At 33.8% G+C, this 27,965-nt stretch overlaps 2 protein-coding genes across 2 annotated transcripts; both read left to right on the top strand.

Moving 5' to 3' along the window:
* Positions 1-14,030: 14,030 nt before the first annotated feature.
* Positions 14,031-16,307, top strand: LOC127104017 (probable magnesium transporter NIPA1). Its single transcript, XM_051041240.1, has 8 exons — positions 14,031-14,225; positions 14,310-14,366; positions 14,463-14,553; positions 14,645-14,805; positions 14,898-15,025; positions 15,363-15,500; positions 15,594-15,686; positions 15,794-16,307. Exons 1-8 carry the CDS (start codon positions 14,099-14,101, stop codon positions 16,025-16,027), a joined length of 1,029 nt encoding a protein of 342 aa, XP_050897197.1. The 5' UTR covers positions 14,031-14,098; the 3' UTR covers positions 16,028-16,307.
* Positions 16,308-19,367: 3,060 nt separating this feature from the next.
* LOC127102858 (uncharacterized) lies at positions 19,368-21,323 on the top strand. Its single transcript, XM_051040185.1, has 2 exons — positions 19,368-19,525; positions 19,677-21,323. Exon 2 carries the CDS (start codon positions 19,724-19,726, stop codon positions 21,047-21,049), a length of 1,326 nt encoding a protein of 441 aa, XP_050896142.1. The 5' UTR covers positions 19,368-19,525; positions 19,677-19,723; the 3' UTR covers positions 21,050-21,323.
* The last annotated feature ends 6,642 nt before the right edge of the window (positions 21,324-27,965 follow it).

The following is a 27,965-nucleotide window of genomic DNA, read 5'->3' as shown; positions in this document are numbered from 1 at the left end:
AAATTCTTTGCGACACCTTTGTATACTTGTATATATATACATATACATTCATATAATTTACATATTTGCGCCATCATATCTGATTAACTTGTTGATTTGAGATTCTCATTCTCTGTATGACGATACTTTATCCCTATACGAGTTCGGTGTCTGTCCTCCCTCAATTGTAGAGGGTCAGCCCCTTAGGCAGAAAGACTTTAACCTTTCTCCTCTTCCCCACTGAGTTGTTTCCTCGTGGATGATTATTACTTCAGTTTCCTCCCCAGTTGTTTATCTGGATGGAATCACTCCCCTTAAGTTATATCCTCATTGGGTTGAGTATTGATTGACTGTTTCTTTCTAGCTCTTACATAGATAAATGCTTTGAGTCTCCTAAGAGCTTATTACCCAGTAACTGGTAATACTCTTCTTAGTTTGCAGTTTGTTACTTCTTGCTCAATACTTGGCAAGAGTATCTCTGTTTTCCCAGCAGTGGAGTTCCCAGTGGATTCATTTGTTTCTGAGTCTCCAGAAAGTATATCCTTGATATGTTCACCCTAATTGGTGACAGATATCTTTCTTTCCCCTTCCTGAGTTTATCCTTGATATGTTCATCCTAACCGATGACGGATATTCTCATCCTTGGTATTCTACCTAGTAAAAAGGTAGTTGTAATCCCTATTTTCCTCCCCAGAGAGTTAATCCTTGATATGTTCATCCTAATCTATGACGGTTTTCCTTCTCTTTGTGGTCTTCTACCCAGTAGCCGGTAGTTGTAAACCCTACTTTTTCCCGCAGAGTCTATCCTTGATATGTTCATCCTAATCGGTGACGGATTTTCTCTTCGATGGTATTCTATCCAGTAATTGATAGATGTAATTCCTATTTTATCCCCTCACAGAGTCTATCCTTTATATGTTCATCCTAACTGGTGAAGAATTTTCTCTTTGATGGTCTTCTATTCAGAATTCGATAGATGTAATTCCTACTCTTTTTGTTCAGTTGGTTTATCCTTGATATGTTCATCTTAACCGATGACGGGTATCCTCCTTGACAGTCCCAGGCAAGTTTATCCTTGATATGTTCATCTTAACCGATGACTGATCTTCTTCCCTGTTGAGTTTATCCTTGATATGTTCATCTTAACCGATGATGGATATTCTCACCTTTGATCTTCTGCCAAGTAACCGATAATTGTAAATCCTATTTTTCTGCAGTTTTCCCCAGCAAGGTTATTCTTACCCAGTAACTGATAATGAATACTCCTTCCTGGCATTTCTCAGCGAGTCATCCATGATATGTTCATCCTAACTGATGATGAATGTCTTCTCTGTCAGATCTTAATTATCTCCTTAATCAGTAATAGGTAGTAGATGATAGATTTCTGCTCCTCCTGTGTTGAAGTTTATTTCTTCCCCAGTCGAGTTGAGTGTGCATTTCCTTAGTGAAATTGCTTTTCCTGCATGATTCAAGTATTTCAGTTTCATCCTAACTTACTCGTATCCCCTACAGATGTCGTTGTTCCCGGCTGAGTCTTTTCCATTTTTGTATGGAATTCCTCAAGTCCCCTAGTAGTTTTAAGTCGTAGCCTGGCCTACGCATAACTCCTTTATCCCCTAGAGTCTCTGTCTCCCCAGTGAGTTTTCCTTACGAAATGCATTATACTCCTATGGACTTTCGTTCTCTCTGATTTCTTTTCCTTTGTGGCAATATTTCCCCATAAAGAATTTGCTTTTGCATTCATATCATATGCATCATGAGGTTTCTTAGGATCAAAATTTGTTTCTATATGTTGTTATTTAAGCCCATTCTACTGAGTCGACATAAAGATTTTAACCTTCGCCTCCTCAGTTAGAATGTCCTTAAATAGGGGCAGCTGTAAGACCCCAATTTTGACCCTAAGATCCCTCATGCAATTTCATCATAAGCATTAGCATTGGGATCATACCTTGGCATCCTCCTTACCCCTCTTTCATTGGGTTTATTTTGGGAGAGATCACCAAGCACTATGTGATTGTATCATACTTGTATATTATCATTTTACTAACCAAAATACCAAAAATATGTCTTTGCATTTTGCCTAATTCCTTTGTAGGTAGGGCATGATCTCCATTGATCTATCAAGTTCATATCTAGGGTTTGAAACCCTCATGACAAAGAGCACAACCATGAATTGATCCAAGGATGTTTATGAGCATCATATATGAGTTCCATTGATTACTACATGTTATATTGATCAATTTTTCTTCAAGAGTTTGGAGGTGATTTGTCTTGGAAACCCTAGTTTGACTGGGTATCTTGAGTAACTTCTCCAACAAGCTATCTCACTAATTGATCAAATTTCTCAAGGGACACTTAAAAATTCATCATCTTATGCATATATGATCTACCATGAGCCAAGAAATTCCAAAGAATTGAAGGTTAGCAAGTTGATTGATGGTGGTTGGCCAGATGAATTCATTTGATCAAAATTGGGTCTCCCTAGACCCTATCTCCTACAATTTTCACCATATGAAAATGATTCCAAGATAAACGTTACTCTAAATGACATTACAAACAACTTTTATGTTGAGACCTAGAGCTAGTTTTGCTTGGAAAATCATTTTCTATGTTGAAACATTATATGTCATTTTGTCTAAACCCTAATTTGAAAGTCAACTTCCCAAGGCCATAACTTGCTCAATTTTTATGAGATGAAATATTTCCAAGTTTCAAAATCAAATTCAAGATGTCTAATTCAACTTTTATGTTTGGAGTGAAATAAAATTCAACTTTTATGAGCATGTGATATGAGGATACATTATAGGTCATTTTTGACCTATACCTTTGAACAAGTGATTTTTTCAAACTTTAAAAATGCATAACTCTATCATTCTAAATCCAAATGACATGAAATTGGTGACCATTTTGAAGGTCTTTGAAAGAGCTACATATTTGATGAAGACACGTTTCTCATTTGAATCTCACATAAAAAGTTAAGCAAGGTGGAATATTGAGATATATGGCTTGACACTTAGAAACATTTTCAACATGTTGAAATTTCCAAACTTCCACCTCAAAATTCACCATGTTCCAAGATCCAAATGAAAAATTGTTCAACATAAAACTTGTTCCCCTTGATCCAAGCTTTCCAAAAAACCTAAGTTCATGCATTTTGGACCAAGATTGCTAGGTATGCGCATGGCTTTGACAGGGCGGCATCATTGAAAAGAATCAATTGCACAAACTTCATTTCACAATTCCTTGCCATTCAAGCTTCATTAAGACCTCATTTGGAATCATCTTGGACCTTATTGCATTGCATCATGGGCCTGTATATGCCCATGCACTCGTGCCATCGACATTTCCAATTTTGGACAGATTTTTGAAGGTGCAAATATCATTCTCTTTGGCTATAAATAGAAGGCGCCTGAGCTCATTTGAACAACACTTTACGCGCCAACTTTGCCCCCCATTGAAACCCTCTCATTCTAAAGGAAAACTTGAGAAATTTCAATTTGAAATTTGAGTTTGAATCTCAACTGTTGGAGATTCGAGAACTCCAGGATCCAAAGCCTTGCAACCTCTCTAATCACTTTCTGCTAGCTTCTCAAGTGTGATCAGATCGTGTTTGGAGCAAGCAACATCAAGAACTGCATATCATTGAAGGTAATTTTCAGAAAACTTCATCTCTTCGATTCTCACTCAATTCTACTCAATTCTCTTGGATATTTGGTTGTCTGATGTTCTACCAATGTAGGCAAGAAGATTGAGTTGCTTAGAGGTCAAATCGAAGCAACTCAGTTGACACACCTCAAAATTCAACTCCTCATATTTTTTTATATATTTTGAGTTAGTTGAAATTGAGGTCAGATTCGTGCTCTACGCTATTTTTCTTTCAGATCATGTCCTCCTTTTTCATTTTCTTGATAGTGATGAGTGAACCAGTCCGGTGGACCTCGCCTGAGAAGGTGACCGGAGGTCCAGCGCCGATGGTGTGCTGGACAGGTTCTGAGCCATTGATCTCACTTGAAACGTTTTAATCTCACGTGTTGCTAGTAATTACCATTTGTGTTATGCATTGACTCATGACTATGGTGGAAAGCGCACTGATGGCCACTTGATCTGCCACCTCAATTAATGAGGGAGATCAAGTGGGCCACGTTTTTTCTGATTATTTGAATTTCATTTTAATTGTTTTATTTTTATTAATTCATATTAATTTTAATATTGATCCAAAAAATATGAGAGTTTCACCAAAAAAATTCAAATAAATTCCTCTTTCATATTCTGAATTAAAATTATTTTTTGGATCATTATTAATATTTTTCATGATTTAATTGATTTTGTGATTATTTTTAATTGTTTAAAAATACTTTTAAGTCTTTAAAAATTCTGAATTTTTTTCTCCAAGGTCCTTTGACCTTGTTTGACCTATGATAAATCTCATGGCCATTTCTTTGGTGTTTTGATGAGGTTTTAGGAATTTGACAAACCATATTTAATTTAAATGTCTTATTTTAGTATTTTTAATTTGAATAAATGCCAAATAATTGTGTTGACCAATTGTGATGACTTGTTTGAGTTTGACTCTTGTTGTTGGGCCTTGGTCAAGGTTGATTTGACTTTGTCAAGTTAATATCATTGGATTTAGGGGATTGATCAAATGTACATTCCATCTCCCAAAATGAATGGATGATATTAATTTGGTAAAAGTCCTCCTTTGACCAATTTGAGTTTTGATTCATTCCCCTCCCTCTTCATCTCATTCCCCTTCTTTATACATTCATCTCATTTAGCCTATGATATCTCAAGGTCCTAAGGCTAGTTGATTGAAAAATCAACATAAGTATGAATGAGATTAGTCCACCTCTTTTGCATATTCTTTTTTGTGTGTGGTATGTTTCATGAGCATAGTCCATTATACTATGTCTCTAACATGCATTAACACCAAGATTCTATTGCCCGACCTCAAATAGTTGTGACTTCTACATAAGTCCAATTACGATTGCTTAACATAGCGCTAAATTTGTGACACAAAAGGCATATCATTCTAGTTAGTGAGATTGTAAGTCTCCCCTCTTTCATGGTATTGTGTGGAAACTTTGCCTTTTTTTCCTTCCTTTAGAAGATGTCTTGGCTCAAGGATCCATGCTTGTGATAAGTGGGTTGAGTATTCTCCAAAGAATGACTTAAAATGAAAAGCAAAAGCAAATCAATACTAACTTCTAACTCATTAACAACTAACTTTTAATTTTAAGTCATTTACTTCAATGTCATCTAATTTTAGTCTTTATTCATTTGCCATTATTCATACCATTCTAATTGTTTATGTTAATGCAATTTTCACTTTGTCCATTTGGACCATATTGTGTGATATATCTTGTTTGTGTATACTTTGCTTGTTTGTGTGGTCTTTGACCATTAATGTACATAATAATAACAAAAACCCTAAAAAACTTTTGTGTGGACTGTTGGCTTGATCTTGGACAATTGGACTTAGAATCTAGGCAACATCCCTAGGCTAGAGGACTTGGCCAATCCCAAGTTTTTGTGTAAACAAGTGCTTTCAATTTGGAACTTCATCTGATACATCATTCGAGATCCCTTTGAGTTCATCTACAACATGATCATTGTGAAGTTGTTATTTTGAACCTGTGACTTGTGGAATTCGTCTATTGCATGGGTTAATTTGAAGAAGATCATGGAGTGGCTAAAGCTTGGATGTGGCTATCTTTATTTGATGCCTTGCTCTTCAAGATAATATAATTGTGCATTTGTGTGTTGCTTGATTCTAAATGTCCAAGGGAATCTGGATTTCTATTGACATTCTTGTCTATCGGATTGCTATCCATTTGTCAGATCTTTTCAACTCTTAACTTTTAATTTTGTGCATAGGATTAGTCTCTTCATCTTCTCCCCATTTTTTAAATTTCAAAATCTCTCTCTCCCTTTTAAAATCTTCTTTGCTTGAACTTGTTTTTGTTCTAAACTTTGACCACTTTGTAAAAAGATAGAAACTTTGGCCTTATGCCATTGCATTTTCAAACTTCTTTTCTTAAATCAAATTTGTAAATAAACTTAACTATACTTGACTTAAACTTTCAGAAAATCCAAAAAGAACTAACTCATCAAATCATTTTTAGGCCTTTGTAACTTTCAAACTTAATTTTGTTAAAAACAATGCATCCACTTTGAAATTTGTATCACGAACTACGAGGTTTTGATCCTCATTTTTATGTTGGTACGTAGGCACAAGTCCGAAGGTCTTGTCAAACACAAAAATATAATTAATGAATTCTTTTCTCATCCCTCCATTCTATTTGTTTGTAAACATCATTTTTGTACCAAATACATATGCACACAAAAAGGGCTCCCTAGGAGTACCTAGGACACTTAGGGTGCTAACACCTTCCCTTTGTGTAACCAACCCCCTTACCTATAATCTCTGGAATTTTATTAGTTTTAATTTGAAAACTTCTTACTTTTGGGTTTTGTTCGTACTTTTCCCCTTTTCCCTTGGAAACAATAAAAGCGTGGTGGCAACTCTTGTTATTTGATGTCTAGCTTATTCATAGCTTGATGATCATGAATTTACCGCTACACAAACCTAGAATTTGCGTAATTCCCCTGCGATAACCCAAACATACATCAACATTTTGCATACATAACATCTCATCATAAGTATCTTCTGAAAACTTACACTCAATTGATTCAACGAAATTCGGAATTTCCCAACCGTTGTGAGGAATTTTCCTCAATAGAGTCAACTTTCAATGTCTCCCCAAATAGAGTCAGGTATTTCTAGCCTCTGCTAGGAATTGTCACTGAACTATTATTTTCTCTCTCAATTAGCTTCCCTAGAAGAGTTAGGTATCCTTAGCCATCGCTAAAAGAATCGTCACTGTACTTATTCTATCCCCAGAGAGTCGTCACAATATTTTCATCCCTGCAACGTCAGAAATTCTTAACCGTTGTTAAGATTCGTCATTAAAATTTCCCCCATTTTTATTGAACATGAGGTATTTTGGGCTAATTCCCCAAGCAGAGTCAAAAATTTGTAGTCAAGGTTAACAATCACCTTTGAGCTTTCTTTCATAGCATGAGTCAGGTATTCCCATCTTCATGAGGAATCATCATTGATATACTCTTTTTCCCCAACAGATATCAGGTATTCCATATGTTGTTAGGAATTATCATTGAGCTTTTGTACTTTCCTGAGTAGAGTCAGGTGTTCTAGTCATTGCTAAGAATCATCATTGTACCTTCTTGAGAACTTTATCCCCAGTCAAGTCAGGTATTCCAGCCGTCGTTGAGAATTGTCACTGAACGACTTCTTCCCCCCACAAAGTCGGGTATTGTAGCCATCTCTAAGAGTCGTCAACATACCTTGTTTATCTCCAGCTAAGTCAGATATTCTAGTCGTTGCTAGGAATCGTCATTGAACCTAGTTGTTCTTTCCCCACCGATTCAGCTATTCTAGCCGTTGCTGAGAATCGTGAATTCATTTTGTTTGATCCCCGATAAATGTCAGGTATTACAGTTGTTTCTTGGAATTACCTTTTTTTCTCCCCAGCCGTTGCTAGGGACAATCGTCCTTTCTCTTTTTCAAGATTCTCTTTCCCCAACGGAGTTTCTTCCCCCCGTCTTCTCAAGATTTTAACATTAAAAGATACTTACGTTACATACAGCACAACGTATGCATAATCATCATAAGCATGCATAATACCCAACAAATCTATTCATATCACCATTATCCTCCAACAAAGCAAATTTTCGGTTACTCCTAATAGTATTTAATCCACTCCTACCAAAAAAGCATGGGAAGTTCTAAAGACCATAACTTCTTAATTTTTCAAGATTTTTTAATTCCACTTTGATCCAAATGTCCTAAATAACTTCCTCTCCAACTTTGTTTCAAGGTCCAAGACCTAATTCATTGAGGAAGGGATTCAATTTTGTTATTGGCCAAGCTAGTCCAACATGCCCAACATGCCCTAAAATCATGTCATGATCACTACTTTGACACATTGCCATTTCTAAACTAGAAACCCTTTTGACTTGGTTATTTTTTCATTTAATCAAGCTCATAGGAGATAACAAATGGCACAAAATTAAATCAAAATGCACGAGCCAGTTTTATTTGGCCCTGGTCCAAAGTTGTTGACTTGCCATGATGCACAAGCCAGATTCACATTAGTCAGAATTTGCAATTCAACACTCTGAGTCCTCAAACACATCCCTTATGATCACAATGGTCTACAAATACTTTGAAAATGGTATTATGGTAGGTTTGGAGGTCGACTTGCACTTGGAAACATCTCCAAACATAAAACTGGATGCCATAGGCAAAATTCAGCTTTTGCTCAAAATGGTAAAAAACATATTTTGCAGAAGGGCTTCTCATTGCCCTTGGTTGTTCCAAAACCATGTTAGGGACCAAAATAAACTTTCCTGCAGTGCAAAAAACCACAAAAGTTAGTCATTTTTATGTTCCTCAAGTCAACATCAACCATGTTCCAACTCACATGCCAATCTGAAGCAAAACCCTCCAAACTCCCTCAAAAACCATCCAAACGCCTTCCATATAAATAGGTGAAAGTATTCCATTGAAGAACCACACTGAAAAAGACCCCAAACACCATCTGAACATTAGCACCAAACCACCATTAACAGAGCGTCGGGTTTTCACTTCCAGAGCTCTTCAATCCCCAACCACCACCCAAAAATAATCACCACACAACACTCAAGTTTCCTAAACACTCAACCACCCTTCCCCAAGCCTCATCTGGCCTGGCCCAACCATCGAAAAACTCCCTTGAGAAACTTCTGATCAGTTCGTTTCACTCACCCTCATCTCTGAAACAAGTTCCTAACCACTTTGAAATCACTCTGAACATTTCCCTTAAACTCATAGCTTTGATTACTTAGTTTTTAGAGTTTAATTTTTATTTTATGTCAATTATGTTCTTCGATATCATGGTGGAATACTCCCTACTCATAACCAATCAATGGCTCATGATTGGGGAGAATGTTTTTATTTTGATCATACAACAAACCTTGATGCTTAAAACTGTTTGAAAACTCGTGTTTTTGAGTTTGGATTTTGGTTGCTCTGAGGTTGAAGACGACACAGTGGTCGTTGCCTCGCGCACTATTTTAAATTCAAATCAAATGTTTGCCACGCTGTGATTGGTTGATCGACACACACTTTTCATTTATTCAATTGTTTTGTTTTGTTTAATGTCATAATCGGGCCTTTAGCCCAGTGGATGAGGGGGTTGCCCCCCCCCCCCCGACCCCATGGTCAGGGTTTCGACCCCCAACATGTCCACCTTGACCATATTTTTCATACTTGTGCTATTTTATTTATTTATTTTTCACATTTATTATCCTTTTGATTTTATTTTTTAACCCTTTCATTTTTATTATTTTGTAAATATGTTGAACACAAACCCCCTTTATTTTTGCCTCTAGAATTTAATGTGGACCTGTTTTACTTTATTTGGATTATTTTTTATAGACTTTTGAAGTCTTGAAGTTAAGGACTAATGAAAACCATTTAAGTCATGATATGTTTGGATTAGAGTTGGTTAACCTTCCATGCTTCAAACCTACCATTGGATGATCAAGTATTCATCCATGGTACTTTGAAGCATGGATAGGTTTCCCCTACTTCAAACAACTTGGTCATTTGACTTGTGGATGAATTCCTATTTTGTTAACATGGATTCATCTGATACATTTACATTTCTTTTGTTTATGCTAACCTACTAACCCCTCTATACTCTTTTGTTTATCATATTGACTTGTCAACCTAACCTTACTAACCTTTTATTATTGTTACTATCATTGTTATTATTCATTGTGTTTACTTTTATGTCATTTACTTCAAGTACTCATCATCATCATTATCATTGTATATACTTCAGTCATGCATGTATCATATTGTCTTTACATTATCGTTATCATATTTACAAAATCAACAAAAACATGATAAAATTATAAGACCAAAAATAAGTCATGACACTTAATCAACTTGGACTTAGAGGATCCCATCTAAGACCTTTGCTTGGAGCCTTTCCATTACTTTCTTGTGACATTTGTTTCAAACACTTGGGTTTCATATGTACTTACATTTATGTTGTAAGAATGGCATCATGGCACCACCTTAGAGGGACATGCTTGTAAGACCATTATCCTTTTTTTAGCATAGGTCACTCTTGCATACACAAGGCTTTTTCTTGGGCTACCTTACAATGAGACCCCTTTATTTCCTTGTCGGTTACTTTACATTCATGTTGCATAAGTCAAATTTCATAATCAAAATAAATAAACCCTTGATCCAACGTCAAATGGCATTTTCCTAATCAAACTTAAAACACTTAATAACTACGATTAATATTGCACACCATGAGCCTTAAGTGGTGGAGAATGAGTGAGAATGGAGCATTCCTACCCCCACTCTGATTATTTTAGATGCAAGATATTTGACTTGTTGTATAGAATATTCACCTCCACCCCTAGACTTTAGTGCAATCTAATCAGAAACAATCTTTTTTCATAAACCCTTGTTCAAGGTAAGACCAACACAACCCATCAAACCTATTTTTTGTGCCTTTGGGCACCCATCCCAAAAACCCTTTTTTTCAAAGGTAAAATTAATCAACACACAAACATTTCTACCCTAAACTACAGAGCTCTGATTCCTCATCCCCAAATGAGTGATACGTAGGCACAAGGCCCCCAATCATTGGCGAGCACTATAATAAAAAATAAAATAAAAACCTTTCTTTCACACATTCTTTTAAAAATAAAATAATAATAGATAAACCCCCCATGTACGTAAAACAACCCAAATGGTTCCCATGGAATACCATGGATGTGATAGGTGTTGATACCTTCCCTTTGTGTAACCGACTCCCGAACCCTTATCTCGGTTGTGAGACCAATTTCTTATTTGTTCCTAGCGCTTCCCGTGCGCTTACCTTTTGAGGGTTTATCGACTATTTCCTCCCGCCTCTCCGACAGAAGCACACAAATAAACTACGGTGACGACTCTTCTGATCTTGTCCTAGGAAGTCATGATTCCCGTTATCGCGTTTAAACCCCTGGTAACGACAATTACATATGTTGCTCATTTAGATGCTTTAGACCAAAAGCTCTTAGAAACATTTCTACTTGTCACCATGCTTATGATCAAATCCATCAGAGTCCTATTCTTTCTCTCTGATACTCCATTTTGATGTGGAGTATATGCAGTTGTAGATTTCCTCTTGATGCCATGAAGACTGCATAATTAAAAAAAAAGAATTTGATGTAAACTCTTCTCCTCTATCCGTCCTAAGACATTTGATGTAGAGGCATGAATCTTTTTCTACTAAGGCTTTGAATTATTTTAAAACATCAAAAGCACCAACTTTTCATGCAAAAAGTAAATCCATGTCTTTCTGCTAGAGTCATTGTGAATGTAATGAAATACCTGCTCCCACCATTTGATGTCGGCCTGATAGGTCCACACACATCTGAGTGGATTAACTCAAGCTTTTTTTTGGCTCTCCATGTGGCTTGCTTTGGTATGGCTTATCTATGTTGCTTTCCTATCAAGAAATAAAAGTCTCATCTAGATCTTTTAAACTAGGCATCCCCTTCACTATCTCCTTCTTGATGAGTATGTCAAGGTCTTTACAGCTCAGATGGCCATATCTGTAATGCCACAGGTGTGTGACATTATTTGAAGAAATCTTCATGCACGCAGGAATAACAATAGGTGCATACACAACAAAAGTTATGTTGGATGAGATCTTTGTGCTCATGACCAATACTCTATTAGCATGGTGTATTTTGCAACCTTCATCTTTGAACATTATTGTTAGTTCCTTTTGCATTAGTTTACCAATACTTCAAATATTATTCTTCAAACCTGGAAAATAACACACATTAATGATTACCTGAGTGATTCCATTCATGTGAAGCTTCAAATTTCCCCTTCCCATTACTTGCATCTTGGAATCACCCCCTAACTTGAGAGATTCATGAAATTTTTCATCAAAATTAAACAACCATTCTTTTGTTTTAACCATATGATTACTTCATCCTGAGTCAAGAAACCACACTTCACTATTGGTTTTTGTGTCTTCCTTTTGAGCCATGAGTAACAACTCTTCACTATCATCGAATTTAGGAAAGTTGGCATTGTTCTCTTGCCAACTTGAACATGCACTTTGATAGTGCCATATCTTGCAGAACTTGTAACATTGGATTTGATCTTTGCTCAATCTTCCTCTGCCACGACCATGAAATCCACCATGTCCCCTACTTGGACTCTTGATACCATCACGACCATAACTTGCAATATTTAACACTTGTTCATCCTTCTCGTCTTGAGTGATCTTCATTCTTTGCTCATGCGCTAAGAGATTAATAGCTCATTAATGGACAGGGTTATGACATCATTTGATTCTTCTATGGAGCACACCACATAATTGAATTTTAAGGTCACAGACCTCAACACCTTCTCAACAATGATGGTTTGATTCATCTTCTCATCTTGAGTAGTCATGTTGTTTGCAATAGCCAAGGTTCTTGCAAAATATTCATCAACTGGTTCATTATCCTTTATGAAAAGAACTTCAAACTCTCGATACAAAACCTGCAATTAAGCTCTCTTCACTTTCTTGGACCCGCATTGAATCCCATATATATTTGATTGTGATGCAATTCAGAATTGTTTCAAGAATTCTTCGATCAATTGTTTGAAACAAATAGTTCTTGGTCTTGAGACCTTTGAGCATGCTTTCTTCTGCAAGTTTTCTTTGTTCTGGTGTTGCATATGGTGGTGCAACCGTAACACCCATCTCTACCAATTCCTAATACTCCTTGGATCTAAGAAGATTCCCCGTACGATCCTATGATTGTAGAATCTATCAAATTTGGGAATTGTTGGTGTCAAGAATTTTGATGAACCGGCCATGAAGGTGATTCAAATGAGGGACCGGTATGAAAGGATAACGAAAATAATGACTTTCTCTCACCAGAATATCGAAAATGTGTTTCTTGAATATAGAGGCACACCTGGATCATCAAATAATGCTCTAGATACCACTTGTTAGAATGTGATAGAAAGTTATTATTGAACAATGCAACTTCAAATTGTTTGTTTACGTGAATGATCAATTGCTTATATATATATATATATATATATATATATATATATATATATATATATATATATATATATATATATATATATATATATATATAAAAGAATCACACTCATGACTAACTATCTTATAACTAACTCCTAGTCATTTATTATATTAACCAATTACATTCTAACATTTAGATGTTTAACACAATACTGCAATTTTTCTTTTTGATATTTCAACGTATAGAAACCTCATACAATCGTAAGTTTGTGTAAAAATCTAAAACAATGATAAATTTTAAGTAGTACTAAAATTATACAAATAAAAAAATATCCACATAGACAAAAAAAAAAGCAATGCACCATTTTTTTTTGTTGGTCACATCTTTGTAATTAAAAGTAATAATAAAAATTCGTGTCATAATAATATAGATCATAATTAAAATCTATATGAATATTCTATATATTGAGTTCGGTTCAAACTTGCATATTTTCACATATTGATACTTAATTAATTGTGAGTTTTGTTGTAAAAATCTTTCAAATAAAAAATATATATTTAAAACAAAAAACATTAAAAATAATTTATTATATTTTTATAAAATATAAATATTTAAATTGCATTTAAAGCGAGTGTGTTCTATTTAATAAATATATTTAATGACAAAAATAATCATAATATGAGAAAGTTACATATAATTCATGATTAAGATATTAACCTAAAGTTATTTATGATACTTTCTATGAGAGATTTTATTATTTATTATTTTGAAAACATGCTAGTACAAGTAGAGAACACAACATTGTTTGTGGTTTATTACCAACAATTATTCATAATATTGTATTTTATAATTATGCATTATATATATTTCATTAACAAGATCCTATATATTAATTACTTTTTATTTGTATACATCTTCAAAGATCAAAAACATTGGATTCTACATCTGAGATTTGAAATTGATAAACATTGTATTCATGTGATATTCCCGTATGGGGATATCCAATGACAATGTAACGGGGTTTGTTCTTGCAGTTTCTTCCAGCATTTTCATCGGTTCTAGCTTTATTGTTAAAAAAATGGGGTTAAAAAGATCCAACACCCCAGGAAGAAGTGCATGTAAGTTCATCTTTCATCTCTAATTCATCTATCTTTGATCTATATTTTTTAATAATCGTGACCTTTTTTGTTTGTTTTAATCAGCCTCCGGAGGCCATGCGTATTTGTATGAACCTTGGTGGTGGATTGGAATGATTTCAAGTATGTATTTTCACAGGTTCAATTTTAATTTATTCAATGTAGCTTGTTTATACAATTTCGTTACAAAATTTTGTTACAACAAATGGATGGTTGCAGTGATTGTTGGAGAAATCGCCAATTTTGCAGCTTATGCATTTGCACCTGCACTGCTTGTGACTCCTTTAGGAGCTTTGAGCATCATTGTTAGGTAAAAATAAATAATACAATATTGTTTGAAACATGGATGTTTTCTTTAACACAAATATGCATGAATTAGTTACAATGATGTGATGGTGCAGTGCAATACTGGCTCATTTTATATTAGAAGAAAAACTACACATATTTGGTGTGCTTGGATGTGCTCTTTGTATGGTGGGATCTACAACTATTGTTTTACATGCTCCACATGAAAAAATTATTCACTCTGTTAAAGAAGTATGGCATCTTGCTACAGAACCAGGTATTTTTAATCAACATTCATTTAACTTTATATATATGGTTAATAAAGATAATTAAAAAGTTTAGCTCATTTTTCCCCTTAATCATTTACAGGTTTCATTGTGTATACTTGTGCAATTGTGATTTTAGTTTGTGTCCTCATTTTCTATTGTGTTCCAAGATATGGTCAGAGACATCTTGTTGTATATGTCGGAATATGCTCTCTCAGCGGATCACTTACGGTATTAATTATAGCTTAAAACACATGTTTCCCTTTATAATTTTGTTTTATAAAATTCGAAAAAATAGTTTCCTATGTATTTATCACATGACTCGTGCTAGAGCCGTCTTTGGGGTGTGCAAAGTAAGTTATAACACAGAAACTCAAATTTGTCATAATTAAGTTGTGGTTAAATAGTGTATCGTGATAGATTTCTCACGATTGACCGTGATTAAATATGGTCTCTAGATATTTGGTGAATTGTAGCTAACCTACTTAGTACGTCGAAAAACTTAAGACGATTACGTTGTTGAGTGTCCTTTATAAATTTAATGGTGACGTTTGTTGCATGTATCTAGGTTATGAGTGTGAAAGCAGTGGGAATAGCTATAAAGCTTACATTTGAAGGCACAAATCAATTCACTTATTTTGAAACTTGGTTCTTTACTTTGCTTGTCATAGGATGTTGTATCATGCAAATTAACTACTTGAACAAGGTAATCTCAAAATATCATGGAAATCTTCAATGACTTGTTTAATGTCATTTCAACATTGATGTTTTTTTAAATCTAAGTATCATGTAATTTCAGGCCTTGGACACCTTTAACACTGCAGTTGTATCACCTATCTACTACGTGATGTTTACATCATTTACCATATTTGCCAGCATAATCATGTTTAAGGTGTCTAATTAATCTTATGCCCTTTCTCTCTATGTCTTTCTAAAAATTTACAATTGGACCGTAATTTATTATCTATTTTATGATTTTGTTTACTTATTTTCTTGTAGGATTGGGACTCACAAAATGCATCGCAGATTGCTACTGAGTTATGTGGATTTGTGACAATTTTATCAGGCACATTTCTCCTTCACAAAACAAAAGATATGGGAAATAAACCAAACACAGAAGAATCCTCTCCCTTTTCAAGTCCAAATCAAGCTAATTTCGTTGATGATAATAACCATAATAGTAATACCAATGATAACAACAACAACAATAACAACAACAACTCAAACACATGAAACCCATGAATTAAAAGAAGGCAATTAACAATCTCTCGTATTTGTTTCCACATTATGGAAAAAATGATCAAAATCATGACTCGATCTTTCAAAGAAAAGAAAGAATGAGAAAGATGTGAGGAATATTGGATGGCTTGAACAAGTTTGCAGTGTTGAAAAGGGCAAGTGTGCAAGTATGATGCTAATGTGAAAGAATAAATGAAGCATATTTTAATGGCAAAAAATTCAAATACAAGTAGTTGGGTTGAATTCAAATTGTTATCATGCCTTTACTTTTTTGTTATTGTCATTCATAGGTTTTATGTGTTATTTTAAAGAGCTAATTGCCAAAAGATAATGTTCATTATGTTTATCCAATGATAACAAAAATTGATTTCGTAAACTTAGTGTTTATGCAGCTAGTGTGTCAATTATATAAGGTAAATTTAATATCAATTTTTTGATATAAAAAATCTCTACGAATACTTTTTTCTTTTATTATAATTACTATTTAATTATTTGGAATTGATATGCATGCTTTAGTGTTTCACTCACACATTGTTTGAGAGGGAATTTAGATTTGATGTAGTCAGACATTTATGCATTCAATGCATTATTGATCATTAGACTAATATGAATAGTGCATAAGTTAAATATATTTTGAATTTTATTTTAAAATAAAGAATTTAAAATTTGAATCATAAAATGTTATTCAACATAAATATTTATTGTTATTAATATATATATATATATATATATATATATATATATATATATATATATATATATATATATATATATATATATATATATATATATATATATATATAAAATATTTTTTTAATTATTAATTTATAAATATCAATAATTTGTTTACATTAATGCATAAACATTGTCGTCAAATATTGAACTATAAATCAATACTTTACACTCATTTAAGTTAATTTGCACCTTCCAATTGAGTTATCTCAACCATCCAAATATCTATAATATGTTATTTTAAAATATATTAATACTTATAATACTTTAAAACAATATGATATTATATCATATAATCTTATTTTAACGTATAATATATTATTAAAGATACATAAATATTTATTATCACAAAAAATTCATTAATTTCTTTTAAAACAAAATAGATTTATTTATTTAGCTAGTGTGAATCATGATTCATATATATTGAGAGCAATGGTACTCGCAAATATTTATACACTTGTCATTAAAAAAACTCATTCTAATTGAATCTAATGTTTCAAAAAAAAATCGCCTACATATTAATCTTTTCTATTTTTTTCATCTTTTTATTATTTAAGTCTGAAACCCACTCAAACTATCTCCATGTAAAAATTGAATTACCTGCAATCACTGACTGCACACATTGAAGCGATTATCGATCTTGTGGTTACTCAATCGAGATTAGATGATTCATATTTCAATTTTTTTTTAAATTACCAAACTTTATATATGGACGATCACTCAATGACAAATAAACTAATAAGTAAATGTTTTTGAAATACATGTGACCTTATTCATAAGATCTTCAAACTGAGATTTTAAATTAACAATTAATCATATTTGAGAGAGTTTGAAGAGATCCTCTTCGATGTTCTCATAAGAAGTGAGACTGAAACGATGACATATACTCTTTAAGAAGGTAGACCAAGACGTCAATAGTTTGTTTCACGATGTCAACTAAAACCAAACGGCGGCACGATTGCCCAAATGAAAGGAAATGATCTAAAGATGTGAGACTTCTAGTGTCTCGTGAAGATTAAATAACACATAGATTATTCACATCCAATCTTAAGTTTTGGAGGCATCAAAATACCAGAGGTCATAATAGGTGTTGTTGAACGAAAGTTTACGACTTTGGAATCAACCACAAGAAGACGTCGCTGCAACATTGTATGAATATAATGAAAGTGTGAATCCAATGAAGAGATAAATAACTCTTGAAATTCCCAACCTAAGAATCAATTTTGGATTAAAGGGTGTTCATGATAAAAGTATCAACAATATAACATGTACAATTTTAGAAGTATTAATATTGAGGCACTATTCGAGTGAAGGTGGATTCCTAGAGAAATCAATGAGAGGAGGGAGTTAGAGGAGAAAATATAATCTCTTTTTTTATGATTCAACATACTTTATTCACTAGTACAAGCTATATAAGATAGATGCAATCTAACAGACGTGTAAATTCTAAAGAATTAAAATTACAAAAAAGAAGCTTTTAGTGTATCTCTGTATAAGATCATTTTAGCATGCATTATCCTTCGTCCAACAAGGTTTCTTGGACTCACGCTTTTTCTTAACAAGGATTACACTATTATTCTCATCATCCTTATTGGAATATTCTTCATTGTGCTTCAAGCCTTTAACTATTGGACCCACATCACTTTGTTTTGACCACGTTCAAACATTTCCTATAATAAATATTGGTTCCTCCATGCCCTCGTACCCTTTTATATAGATCTTCACCATCTTTCATTAATTTCAACACAACACTCAAAAGTCGCTCTCTTTCCAACAACTAATAATATCATTTTTTTCCTCTAATTTTAAGATTTTTCTTTTTCTTCCTACAACAACCATGATTTTTATAGTGATTTTTCGCTCTTTAAAAAATATCATTTTTCCCTAACTTTTCAATCGGCGCAAGTACTAGTTACACAATTGGAGACTAGACTTTAGTCATATTTTGTGAGGTTCCCGATTTCTCTTGTTTTATTATGTTACGTCTAATCATTCCTTTCTAAGATGTTTCATGTCACTCATCAAAACCACATTTATATGTAAATCATTAGGTGAAAGTAAAGTTTAACATTAATGATTAAGTAAGACTAGTCAATTTAGTTATACATAGGACAATCAATCTCCTGGATTGCTTGACGGGTGAGGTTGAATAAATGCAATGGACAATCGATCTCGTGGAATGCTTGACGAGTGAGGTTGAATAAAGATAATGGACAATCAATCTCGTGGAATGCTTGACGGTTGAGGTTGAATAAAGACAATGTTAATAGTTTGAGATAGAAAGCAAACGAATTTCTAATTATTTGAAGTTTTTAACTAGTTATACTGTTAATCACATAATTTAACTAAAGAATAATAATCTATGTTAAGAATTAAATATATAAATATTTTTGATTTGATTAAAAAATTATAATTAATTAATTTTTTTTTTAATACAAACTTTTTATTTATAGGTCTTTTATCCTATCCTCTTCGGACTCATGTTAACATTCCCTAAGCTAAAAAAGTGTTGTGACCATATTATATTATAAGTGTGTGAATAAAAGTATCACCTCTCAAAGTAATTAAATTGACTTAAAAAATAATTATAAAATTAATTGTTTTATTTAATAATTTATCATAAACAGTTATTTTTCTAAAATGAAAAATAAAAAAAGATTGGGAATATTTTCGATCTCAGCTTTGCAAAATTGCAATAGTTTTCGTCACATAATCAACACTGCTACATTTTCTCGGGAAAATCACTGAAGCTTCGTTAAGGTAAGCCAACGCCATCTCCAATTTTGCAATTTTCGGAAAGAATCAATTAATTGATCGATCGCTAGGTTAAAATTCTGGATTGAGAAACAAAATTCAACCGAATTTCACGATCTTCGTGTTCTCGATGCAATCTGAATCGTTATCGAAACAGGTTTTGGTGTTTGAGGAAGAAGAAGATAGCGTAGGGTTTTGTTGCCAATGATTCCTCCGAGAAGGAAGAAATGGACCGAAGCAGAGGAGAAAACCCTAATCGATAAGTACGGTGAGATGGTGTCCAATGGTTCGCTCGCGAAAATGAGAACTCGCGAGAAGAAATTTAAGCCTATAGCTTGTTATGTGAATTCGGTGCATCATCTTTGTGATCCCGTGGTGTATCCTTGGCAATGGAGTTGGAAAGATGTTTCCACTAAGGTGCAGAATATGAGGCATCAGTATCTTCTGGTGAAGCAGAAGATTAAGAAACCGGAGTTTTCTGGAGGGGATTGTGATGGGAGTGAGTTTGATTGGATGGAGGGTGTTACTCATTGGTCTAATTTTCTTAGGTATAAGGAAGTGTTTGGAGATGTTGCACTTGTTGTTGGTGGTCATGTTCATGGTGGGAATGGCGAGTTGATGGGTTTAGCTGATGGTGATCATGGAAATGGGTTTCTGGGTGGTGGTGGTGGTTGTGGTGGTGAGGATGAAGGAATGGATATGGTTGAGTTTGGCCAGATGGGTCATTCTGGGGACGGAGATGGTGATTTTGCGGCTGCTATGGATGGAGTTGACAATGAGGTGATAGGTTTAGGGTTTGGGTATGATGCTGAAGAAGGGGAGGTGAATTTTAATGGGAATGGGCGGACGAGAGAAGACGCGGAGAATGGTTATGTGTATGAGGAAGGTGAAGTGACAGGGTCGAATTTGAAGAAGAAGAGGAAGGTAGCGAAGGGGATGGAAAAGAAGGTGTGGAGGGTTCTTGCTAACCAGTTGGGAAATTTAAGGGAAATGGAGGCTCGATTTGAGCGGCGTGAGATGGATAGAGAACATGAGAGGCAGAGGAGGGAAAACTTGCGAGGTGAGTGGGAGAAGAGATTTGAGGAAAGGGAAAAGGAGAGGGAGAAAGAGAGGGAAAACCTGAGAAGGCAGAGGATTTCTGAGTGGGAAGCTATAGAGAAGGAAAATGAAGAGAAGGAAAGGAAAAGAAGAGAGGAAGAGTTGATTCATGATATGGAACGGGAGGAGAGAATGAATTGTAGGAGGCTAGAATGGAAGAAGAGGATCGACGACATGCTAAACCAGCACCGAGCAGAAATGGGCCAGGTGCAGACTCGAATTCTTCATGAGCAGCAGAATCTTAGTAGTCAATTGCTCGGTATATTCTCCCAGTGGACTACCCAACCTGCTGGCCTATCTGATCATACTAGTGCTAGCAGCCATTATCTTTCACAAATGATGCAAAATTTGCATCATGTAAATGGTATTGTTCACGAAGACACTAGGGTTGAAGGAGATAATCAAGAAGATCAATTCATTGTTGATGGGTGATGTATCTGCCATTTTTGTATTTCTCTGCCGAGGTATCCGTCACCAGAAGTGGCGTAAAGTGCACATATTGTTCAACTTCAATGCATTCATTTTATTGTACTCTCTTCAAATAGGTATTGTTGTATACTTTGTCCAGTTTATATTATTAGTGTAACTAATCTTCTATATAATAATAATGCATTCTGTTCCTTGTGTTCCTCTGTATTGAACAATGAAACTGTTAGTGTAAAGGTCTCACATTTTTTGTCCAATATACATGTTTTTTAACTGCTTCCATTCAAGCTCACAATAATTTAATGCACCTAAACTGAAGGGAATTTTTTCTGTCAGTTCTTTAATAAGCAACTTCAATCCAGCTCACTGTATTGTCAATGAAACAGTAGATGCTATTCTAGAATCTGGAGTGCTGTATCAATTCTTTGTTATTGTTTCCTGCTATCATTTGACTATTCAGTATAGGTTAGTTATGGCCTTGTTTTCAGTGTCATGGACTTGGAAGATGTGTTAGTATAATGAAATGTGTTACTGTATTCAGTATAGGTTAGTTATGGCCTTGTAGCTTTACTACCATGTACAACTTTCTATTCTGATCACTAGAGTTTCACACTCTCTTGGCTGGTCATCCAAGTATTTGCAAAAGGTTTCAACTACCTCCTTAATTTTTTTAATAATACCTAAATAAACATGTCCTTTTATATTATAATAAAGGAAAATGTTCCAATTTTTGTTTTGGAGGCATTTAGTTGAGTGTTTATCAACTTAATTTATATAATGCTTGTGTGTAAATAATTTTTACAATTAAAAAGGAAATTATGTGTAAACTTTGCTTAGCTTTACATTAGATATCACAGTAAATTGTTTTTCAGAGTTTTTGAAATATGCTGAAGATAGTTGCCTCAGAAAATACCTATAAAAAAATATTTCTAAATAAAGTTAATTTGTTTATATAGTGAAAATAAAATAAATGTAAAATATGTAATTTCCTCAAAAAATGAATGAAAGCAAATTGTCTCCAATGGCATTTATGTCGAGTGCAATCTGATCCGTATAATAAAAATATTTTAAAATAATTTAGTGACCAAGATCTTCGCTTTATTTCTTTCAATGAAACAATCACAGGAGACAATCCTTGTATGAAACTCCTAAGTATCTGTATAATATATAATAAATAATATAAGGATATTATATATTGTTCGTGAGATCAAACAAACATATTATATGTTTAATAGTTTTTTGACGAAGAGGTAACATGTGAGATTTAATGAAAATGAAAGTGTGATAATCTGAAAAAGAAAAAACATTAAACTATTTTATAAAACATCTTAATTCTATACAACAATTTTCAAACAACTAAAAAAAATCCTTTAAAAATTAGTATTTTTAGGCTTCTTTTCTTTGAAAATTTTATCTCATACCCCTGCATTTATTCTTATACCCTTACATTTTATAAAAAATATTAATTTTATTTTTATATATTTTAACTAATTTATTATTTTATTTTGTGTATCGAAAGATTTTGGAAAAGAATTTCGATAGTCATTATTCAAAAAAAAATTATGTACCGGAAGATTTTACAAAAGAGTTCTGATAATCGAAGACTTTGAAAAAGAGTTTCGGTATTCATTTTTATTTTTTAAACTTTTTTGTGTGTACCGGAAGACTTTCAAAAAGTGTTTCGGTAGTCGATTTTTGTGTACCGAAAGACTTTGCAAAAGAATTCCGATAGTTATTTTTTTGAGTATTCTTTTAAACTTTTATTTGTGTACGGGAAAACTTTGCAAAAGAGTTACGGTAGTCAATTTTTGTGTACCGGGAGACTTTTGAAAAGAGTTCCGGTGGTCAATTTTTCAAATATTTTTTAACTTTTTTTGTGTGTATCGGAAGACTTTGCAAAAGAGTACCGATAGTCAATTTTTGTGTATCGGAAGACTTTGGAAAAGAGTTCCGGTACTTATTTTTCGAGTATTTTTTAAACTTTTTTTGTGTGTACCGGAAGACTTTGCAAAAGAGTTCCGGTAGTCAATTTTTGTGTACCGAAAGACTTTGAAAAAGAGTTCCGCTAGTCATTTTTTAAGTATTTTTTAACTTTTTTGTGTACCGGAAGACTTTGCAAAAGAGTTTCGGTAATCAATTATTATAATATTTTTTAACTTTTAATAAATTATTTATATAAGACTATTTTGTCAAAATAAATTTATTGTAGGGGTAGGGGAATAAATGATGGGGTATGGGGTAAAAAAATTCTTTTCTTGTGATTAAACTTTATTTCACTTTGTTTATTTTGTTCAATTTTTCTTATGTTGTGTTAGAATAAGGCCATTTTATGATGAGGTTGACGAAAAAATCTACTTTAAGCGTAGTCTTCGTGTTATCCATTCAATGTGTGCACTTCGGGGATAACACTACGCAACTGCCAAAAGAATACGGTTCTAAGAGGTCCGTCATGAGGACTAACACTACGCAACTTCCATTCTAATATATGTTTCTTCTCTTTTTTCTAAAGCTCGGGTGTAGAGCTTTACTCAAAATACAAATCTCATTCTCACGGATAAACATGATAATAAACATGCAAGACAAAAAGGAAGGCAAAAGAAAACAAAAAGAAACAAAGTCAACATTCATCGCAAATCAAACTAAACTAGACTCGACTCTCTAGAAAGTCCCCAGTAGAGTCGCCAGTTGTCGCGACGCGAAAAGTAACCACGAACATTCGCACGCTCGAGATGATAACATAGTCATCATCAAACTTTATTTATTTCAAAAGGAAATGGAATATAGCGATAAAATCCTAAAAAGAAAATAAAAAGAAAATGGTTGTTGCAACCGAGTTCAGGTTCAGGAGTCAGTTATACGTGGGGAATATATTAACATCCCTCACATCCGTTGTACTCAACGGAAACCATTTAGTTAGATTTGCAAATAAAATGTTCGTTTTTGTTATTTGTTTTCTGTTAGACGATAGATTGCGATCTAGAGGAGGTGAATAGATCCCAAGTTAATTTTTTTTTACAAAAACGGTTTTGAAAATATTACGACTAGTGGAAGTGACCCGGATCGAATCGTCTAAATTGAAACGCTAACGAAAAGCTCGGATATGCGTATACAGAATCAAGTTATGATAATGAGAACAAATTGATCAATCTACTTATAACTACAATCAATTGAATGCTACATTAAACATAAAGTCTATTTCCAATGATAAAATAATCAAAAACACAACTGAGACAAATTATCGAACACCTTGTGTGCAATCAATTTAGTTTAAAACTATGTATTATTTTGTTGATTTTGTAAATTCATACACAATCTAATATATTGTTATCAACTTAACAAAACCTTTTTCAAAAAGTTATCAAAAAATTTAACCAACCGTATTGATCGCACAATCGACAAAATTTAACAATTTTCAAATGAAAAGTAATATATATATATATATATATATATATATATATATATATATATATATATATATATATATATATATATATATATATATATATATATATATATATATAGAGAGAGAGAGAGAGAGAGAGAGAGAGAGTACACAAAGATTTGTTTAGGAAGATCCCCAATCGGTCTCACTATTGATACGTCTGCCTTCAATTCTAACTAGAATTGAGATAATGAAAATTAACCTTTGCAATTGTAGTTTTACAATAAAAATGTAGCAATGCTACCTTGCAAACCCTATGTTTGATGTTGAGTCTAACACTTTCTCTTTCCTTTATCTGAACTTGATCAAGTCACCCAACAATACCAATTTGATTCACCATCTCACGCTACACCTTTTAAAGAAAGTCTTATCTTCAAAGATTTCACTTGATCGAATCCAAATTGCAAATTGTTGTCACCCAATATTTACCAAGATGATCCACCATCTCACGCTACTCCTTTGCAAGAAACCCTTGTTCTTCAAAGCCTTCACTCAATCGAATCCAACTTGCATAGTCTTGTCCAAAACCTTCAAATTCCCAATTGATCTTGAAGGAAAACCCTAACTTGGTTTTCTTATTTGAAACCCCCAAAGATCTTCAAAACCAATTGATTACAACCTAATCCTAATTGGACCTTCTTAAACCATCTCTTGATCACACGACAAAAATTATTTTGTGTAGTTATTATATGAATCCAATGAGAGAGAATGAAGATGATGAAAAGTTCTTTGTATCTTTCAGGTTTCTTCTTTTATGAAATGATGCATGAATGAATACACACGCAGATATATATATATATATATATATATACATGTGTGTGTGTGTAAAATAGAAAACAGAAAAAGTTAGGCAGGAAACTAACAAAATTTGATAATATTAAAACAGAGGGAGTCAACCCACTCGCAGAGGGAGTTGACCCATAGGAGTTGGGAGTCAACCCATGTTGCCTGTGAGTTGACTCCTAAAGGGCAACGAGCTTTTTGAAACATGAGAAAACAAAGGGAGTTGAGACATAACATGTGGGAGTCAACTCCTTCGTGCTTTGTATCGACTCCAAAGGTATAGGAGTTGACCGATCCTTGGTAGAAGTTTTTCTTTTAATTTTCCTTCAGAAGGAGTCGACCCATATCACGGATGAGTCGACTCTAAACATGTTTTTTCACAAAACAAACATATTTTTGACCTTTTTAATATGTCTAAATGCTTATGACTTGATCCCTAAGTGTCATAAGATGAAAATGCAACCTAGACATAGAAAGATAAGATCCAATGTACAAATACTAATTTCCTAGTTTTAACATCAATCAAAAACCTCTAAGAAAATAGTGCACTCACAAACTCCCCCTTTTTGGTGATGGAAAAATGTACGATATATTTGAAGTCTTTGATCAAAGCTCCCCCTGAATGTGTGCATCTTCCTTTAATAATTTGCCAACTAGACTTTGCTACTTTGCTCTTAACATATCTTCTCCCCCTTTGACAACATCAAAAAGAAGAAAAGAACCATAATACGTAAGAACCATAAAATATAACGCACAACCACATGTATACCACACAGAGGCGTTGCAAAGATAAATTCTAACAATGATAACATCACTCACACAGAATGACGTTAAAGTAGAACACAAACATAAATAACTAGAAATATGTTCAAAATCCAAATAAGTTCATGACAAACCTACTATAAGCTTAGCAAACGAGAATTGCAAACAAAATAATCATGAAACAAAATGAAACAGATGAAATGAAAATGCACGCAAACTGATGTGAAGTCTATTTTTCATAAGCAAGATGACTTAGTGCCCACGACCTCCCCGACGTCCACCTCTTGGTTATGGTCTCACACCTCTATACCATCCATGACCATCATTTCCAAACTGATCCTCACACATCTCACGGTAGAACATTGAGTAGTGAGTATGGTTTTAATCTTGATGATGAAGGATATTATTGATACCAATAATGGTTGATCCATGGTTGTATTCCATATTGGTGTGAATGCTTCAAAACTGATCTGTAATAAAATAGGAAAAATTCTCAAAGTTGGTGTCTTGAGCAGTCATGTGGTGTTGAACCAAATGGAAACATTCCTCTTGAGTGGCTTCAAAAGCAGCATGCCTACGAGACTCTTCTTGTTGGTACTCTAGTTGTTGAAGACACATGTTCTTGAGAAGATTAAGAATTGAGGGATCATTTACACTTGGACCAATACTATAATAATTATCGTATGATGTGCCATGTTGGTGTTGAGAGTTGTGTTACCATAGTCCCTAACCTTGTTGGGTTTCTTCACCTTGTTGGGTTTCTTCACCTTGTCGAGCTATGGAATTTCGAAGCCAAGCCTCATCTCCACTATAATCTGCATCAGGAATGTGTGCATCACCATGCTGATCATCGTCTTCCATCAGTTTCTCTTCAACATATGTCAGGTCACACTCAATTGGATCACCATGATTATATATACATCTATGAGACCCATTTATGCAAAAGTAGTCGACTTTTTTTATCCTTATCCCATTTATACCCCATATTAGACATGGTAGTTTTACTGAACTCTTGAGTCGGACCAGGTGAACTGTTGAGAAGATATGACGTACTAATATGTAAGTGCTTAAGGATCTTACTAATTATTGAAGCGTAACACAAAGAAGATCCTTTGTTACACTTACGAACCATAAACATCTTATAGACAAAGTAATATGGCCATTGTCCAACTAATCAAGAGCTTCTTTTCAAGAATATACATCAAGTGTACCTCCGACTGGTTAATCCGAGAGTGACCTCCCTTTCTTGGACGCAACATGTGGTAACAATCTAGTGAAGTATATGTGGATTACGCTTCAAATTATTTATGGACAGTTGTTGTACCCAAAATTTTATCTTATTCCATGTGACATTATTGGCTTATGATTTATCATCATATACATTCATGCATATCATTGGTTTCTATGGTTTTGAGATCAAGGCATCTCTCTTGTGACCTTCTGCAAGCTTTAGAAGGGAGAGTAGTGACAATCAATACAAGGGGGTGGGATATCCTCAACTTTCATGATCATTCAAGCTACAAGGGTTTCCTCATGCCCTAAGACCTCTCAAATGGTACATTACTTCATCAGTTGAATGAGAATGGAAAGAAAATAGAATTGGATCACACTCTCTTATCTCTTGATCCCTGAGATAGAAGTGTTGATTATATCAGTATGTGACATACTCATGGACCAATTTTGGATCATCTTCATCCTATTATCATACAATACATCATTATGTCAAAGTTTTTCCAAAGAAGAATCAAGGATTTGAAGATGTGCACTCCTATCTTGTCATTTTTTACTGAAATTAGGGTTTGTGATAAAATCAGTTTATTTCTGACTTTTTGAGAAAAACTTGATTCCGTGATATTCTATGAATCCCTAAGTTCCTATGAGTAAAGGATTGTCCATTAATTCCATTTATAAGAGTTTCAATTGGTCAGATGATTG

The sequence above is a fragment of the Lathyrus oleraceus genome, chromosome 7, assembly GCF_024323335.1.
Source record: "Lathyrus oleraceus cultivar Zhongwan6 chromosome 7, CAAS_Psat_ZW6_1.0, whole genome shotgun sequence".
In the NCBI taxonomy this organism is placed as follows: domain Eukaryota; kingdom Viridiplantae; phylum Streptophyta; class Magnoliopsida; order Fabales; family Fabaceae; genus Lathyrus; species Lathyrus oleraceus.
This window is presented reverse-complemented; position numbering and strand designations above follow the sequence as displayed.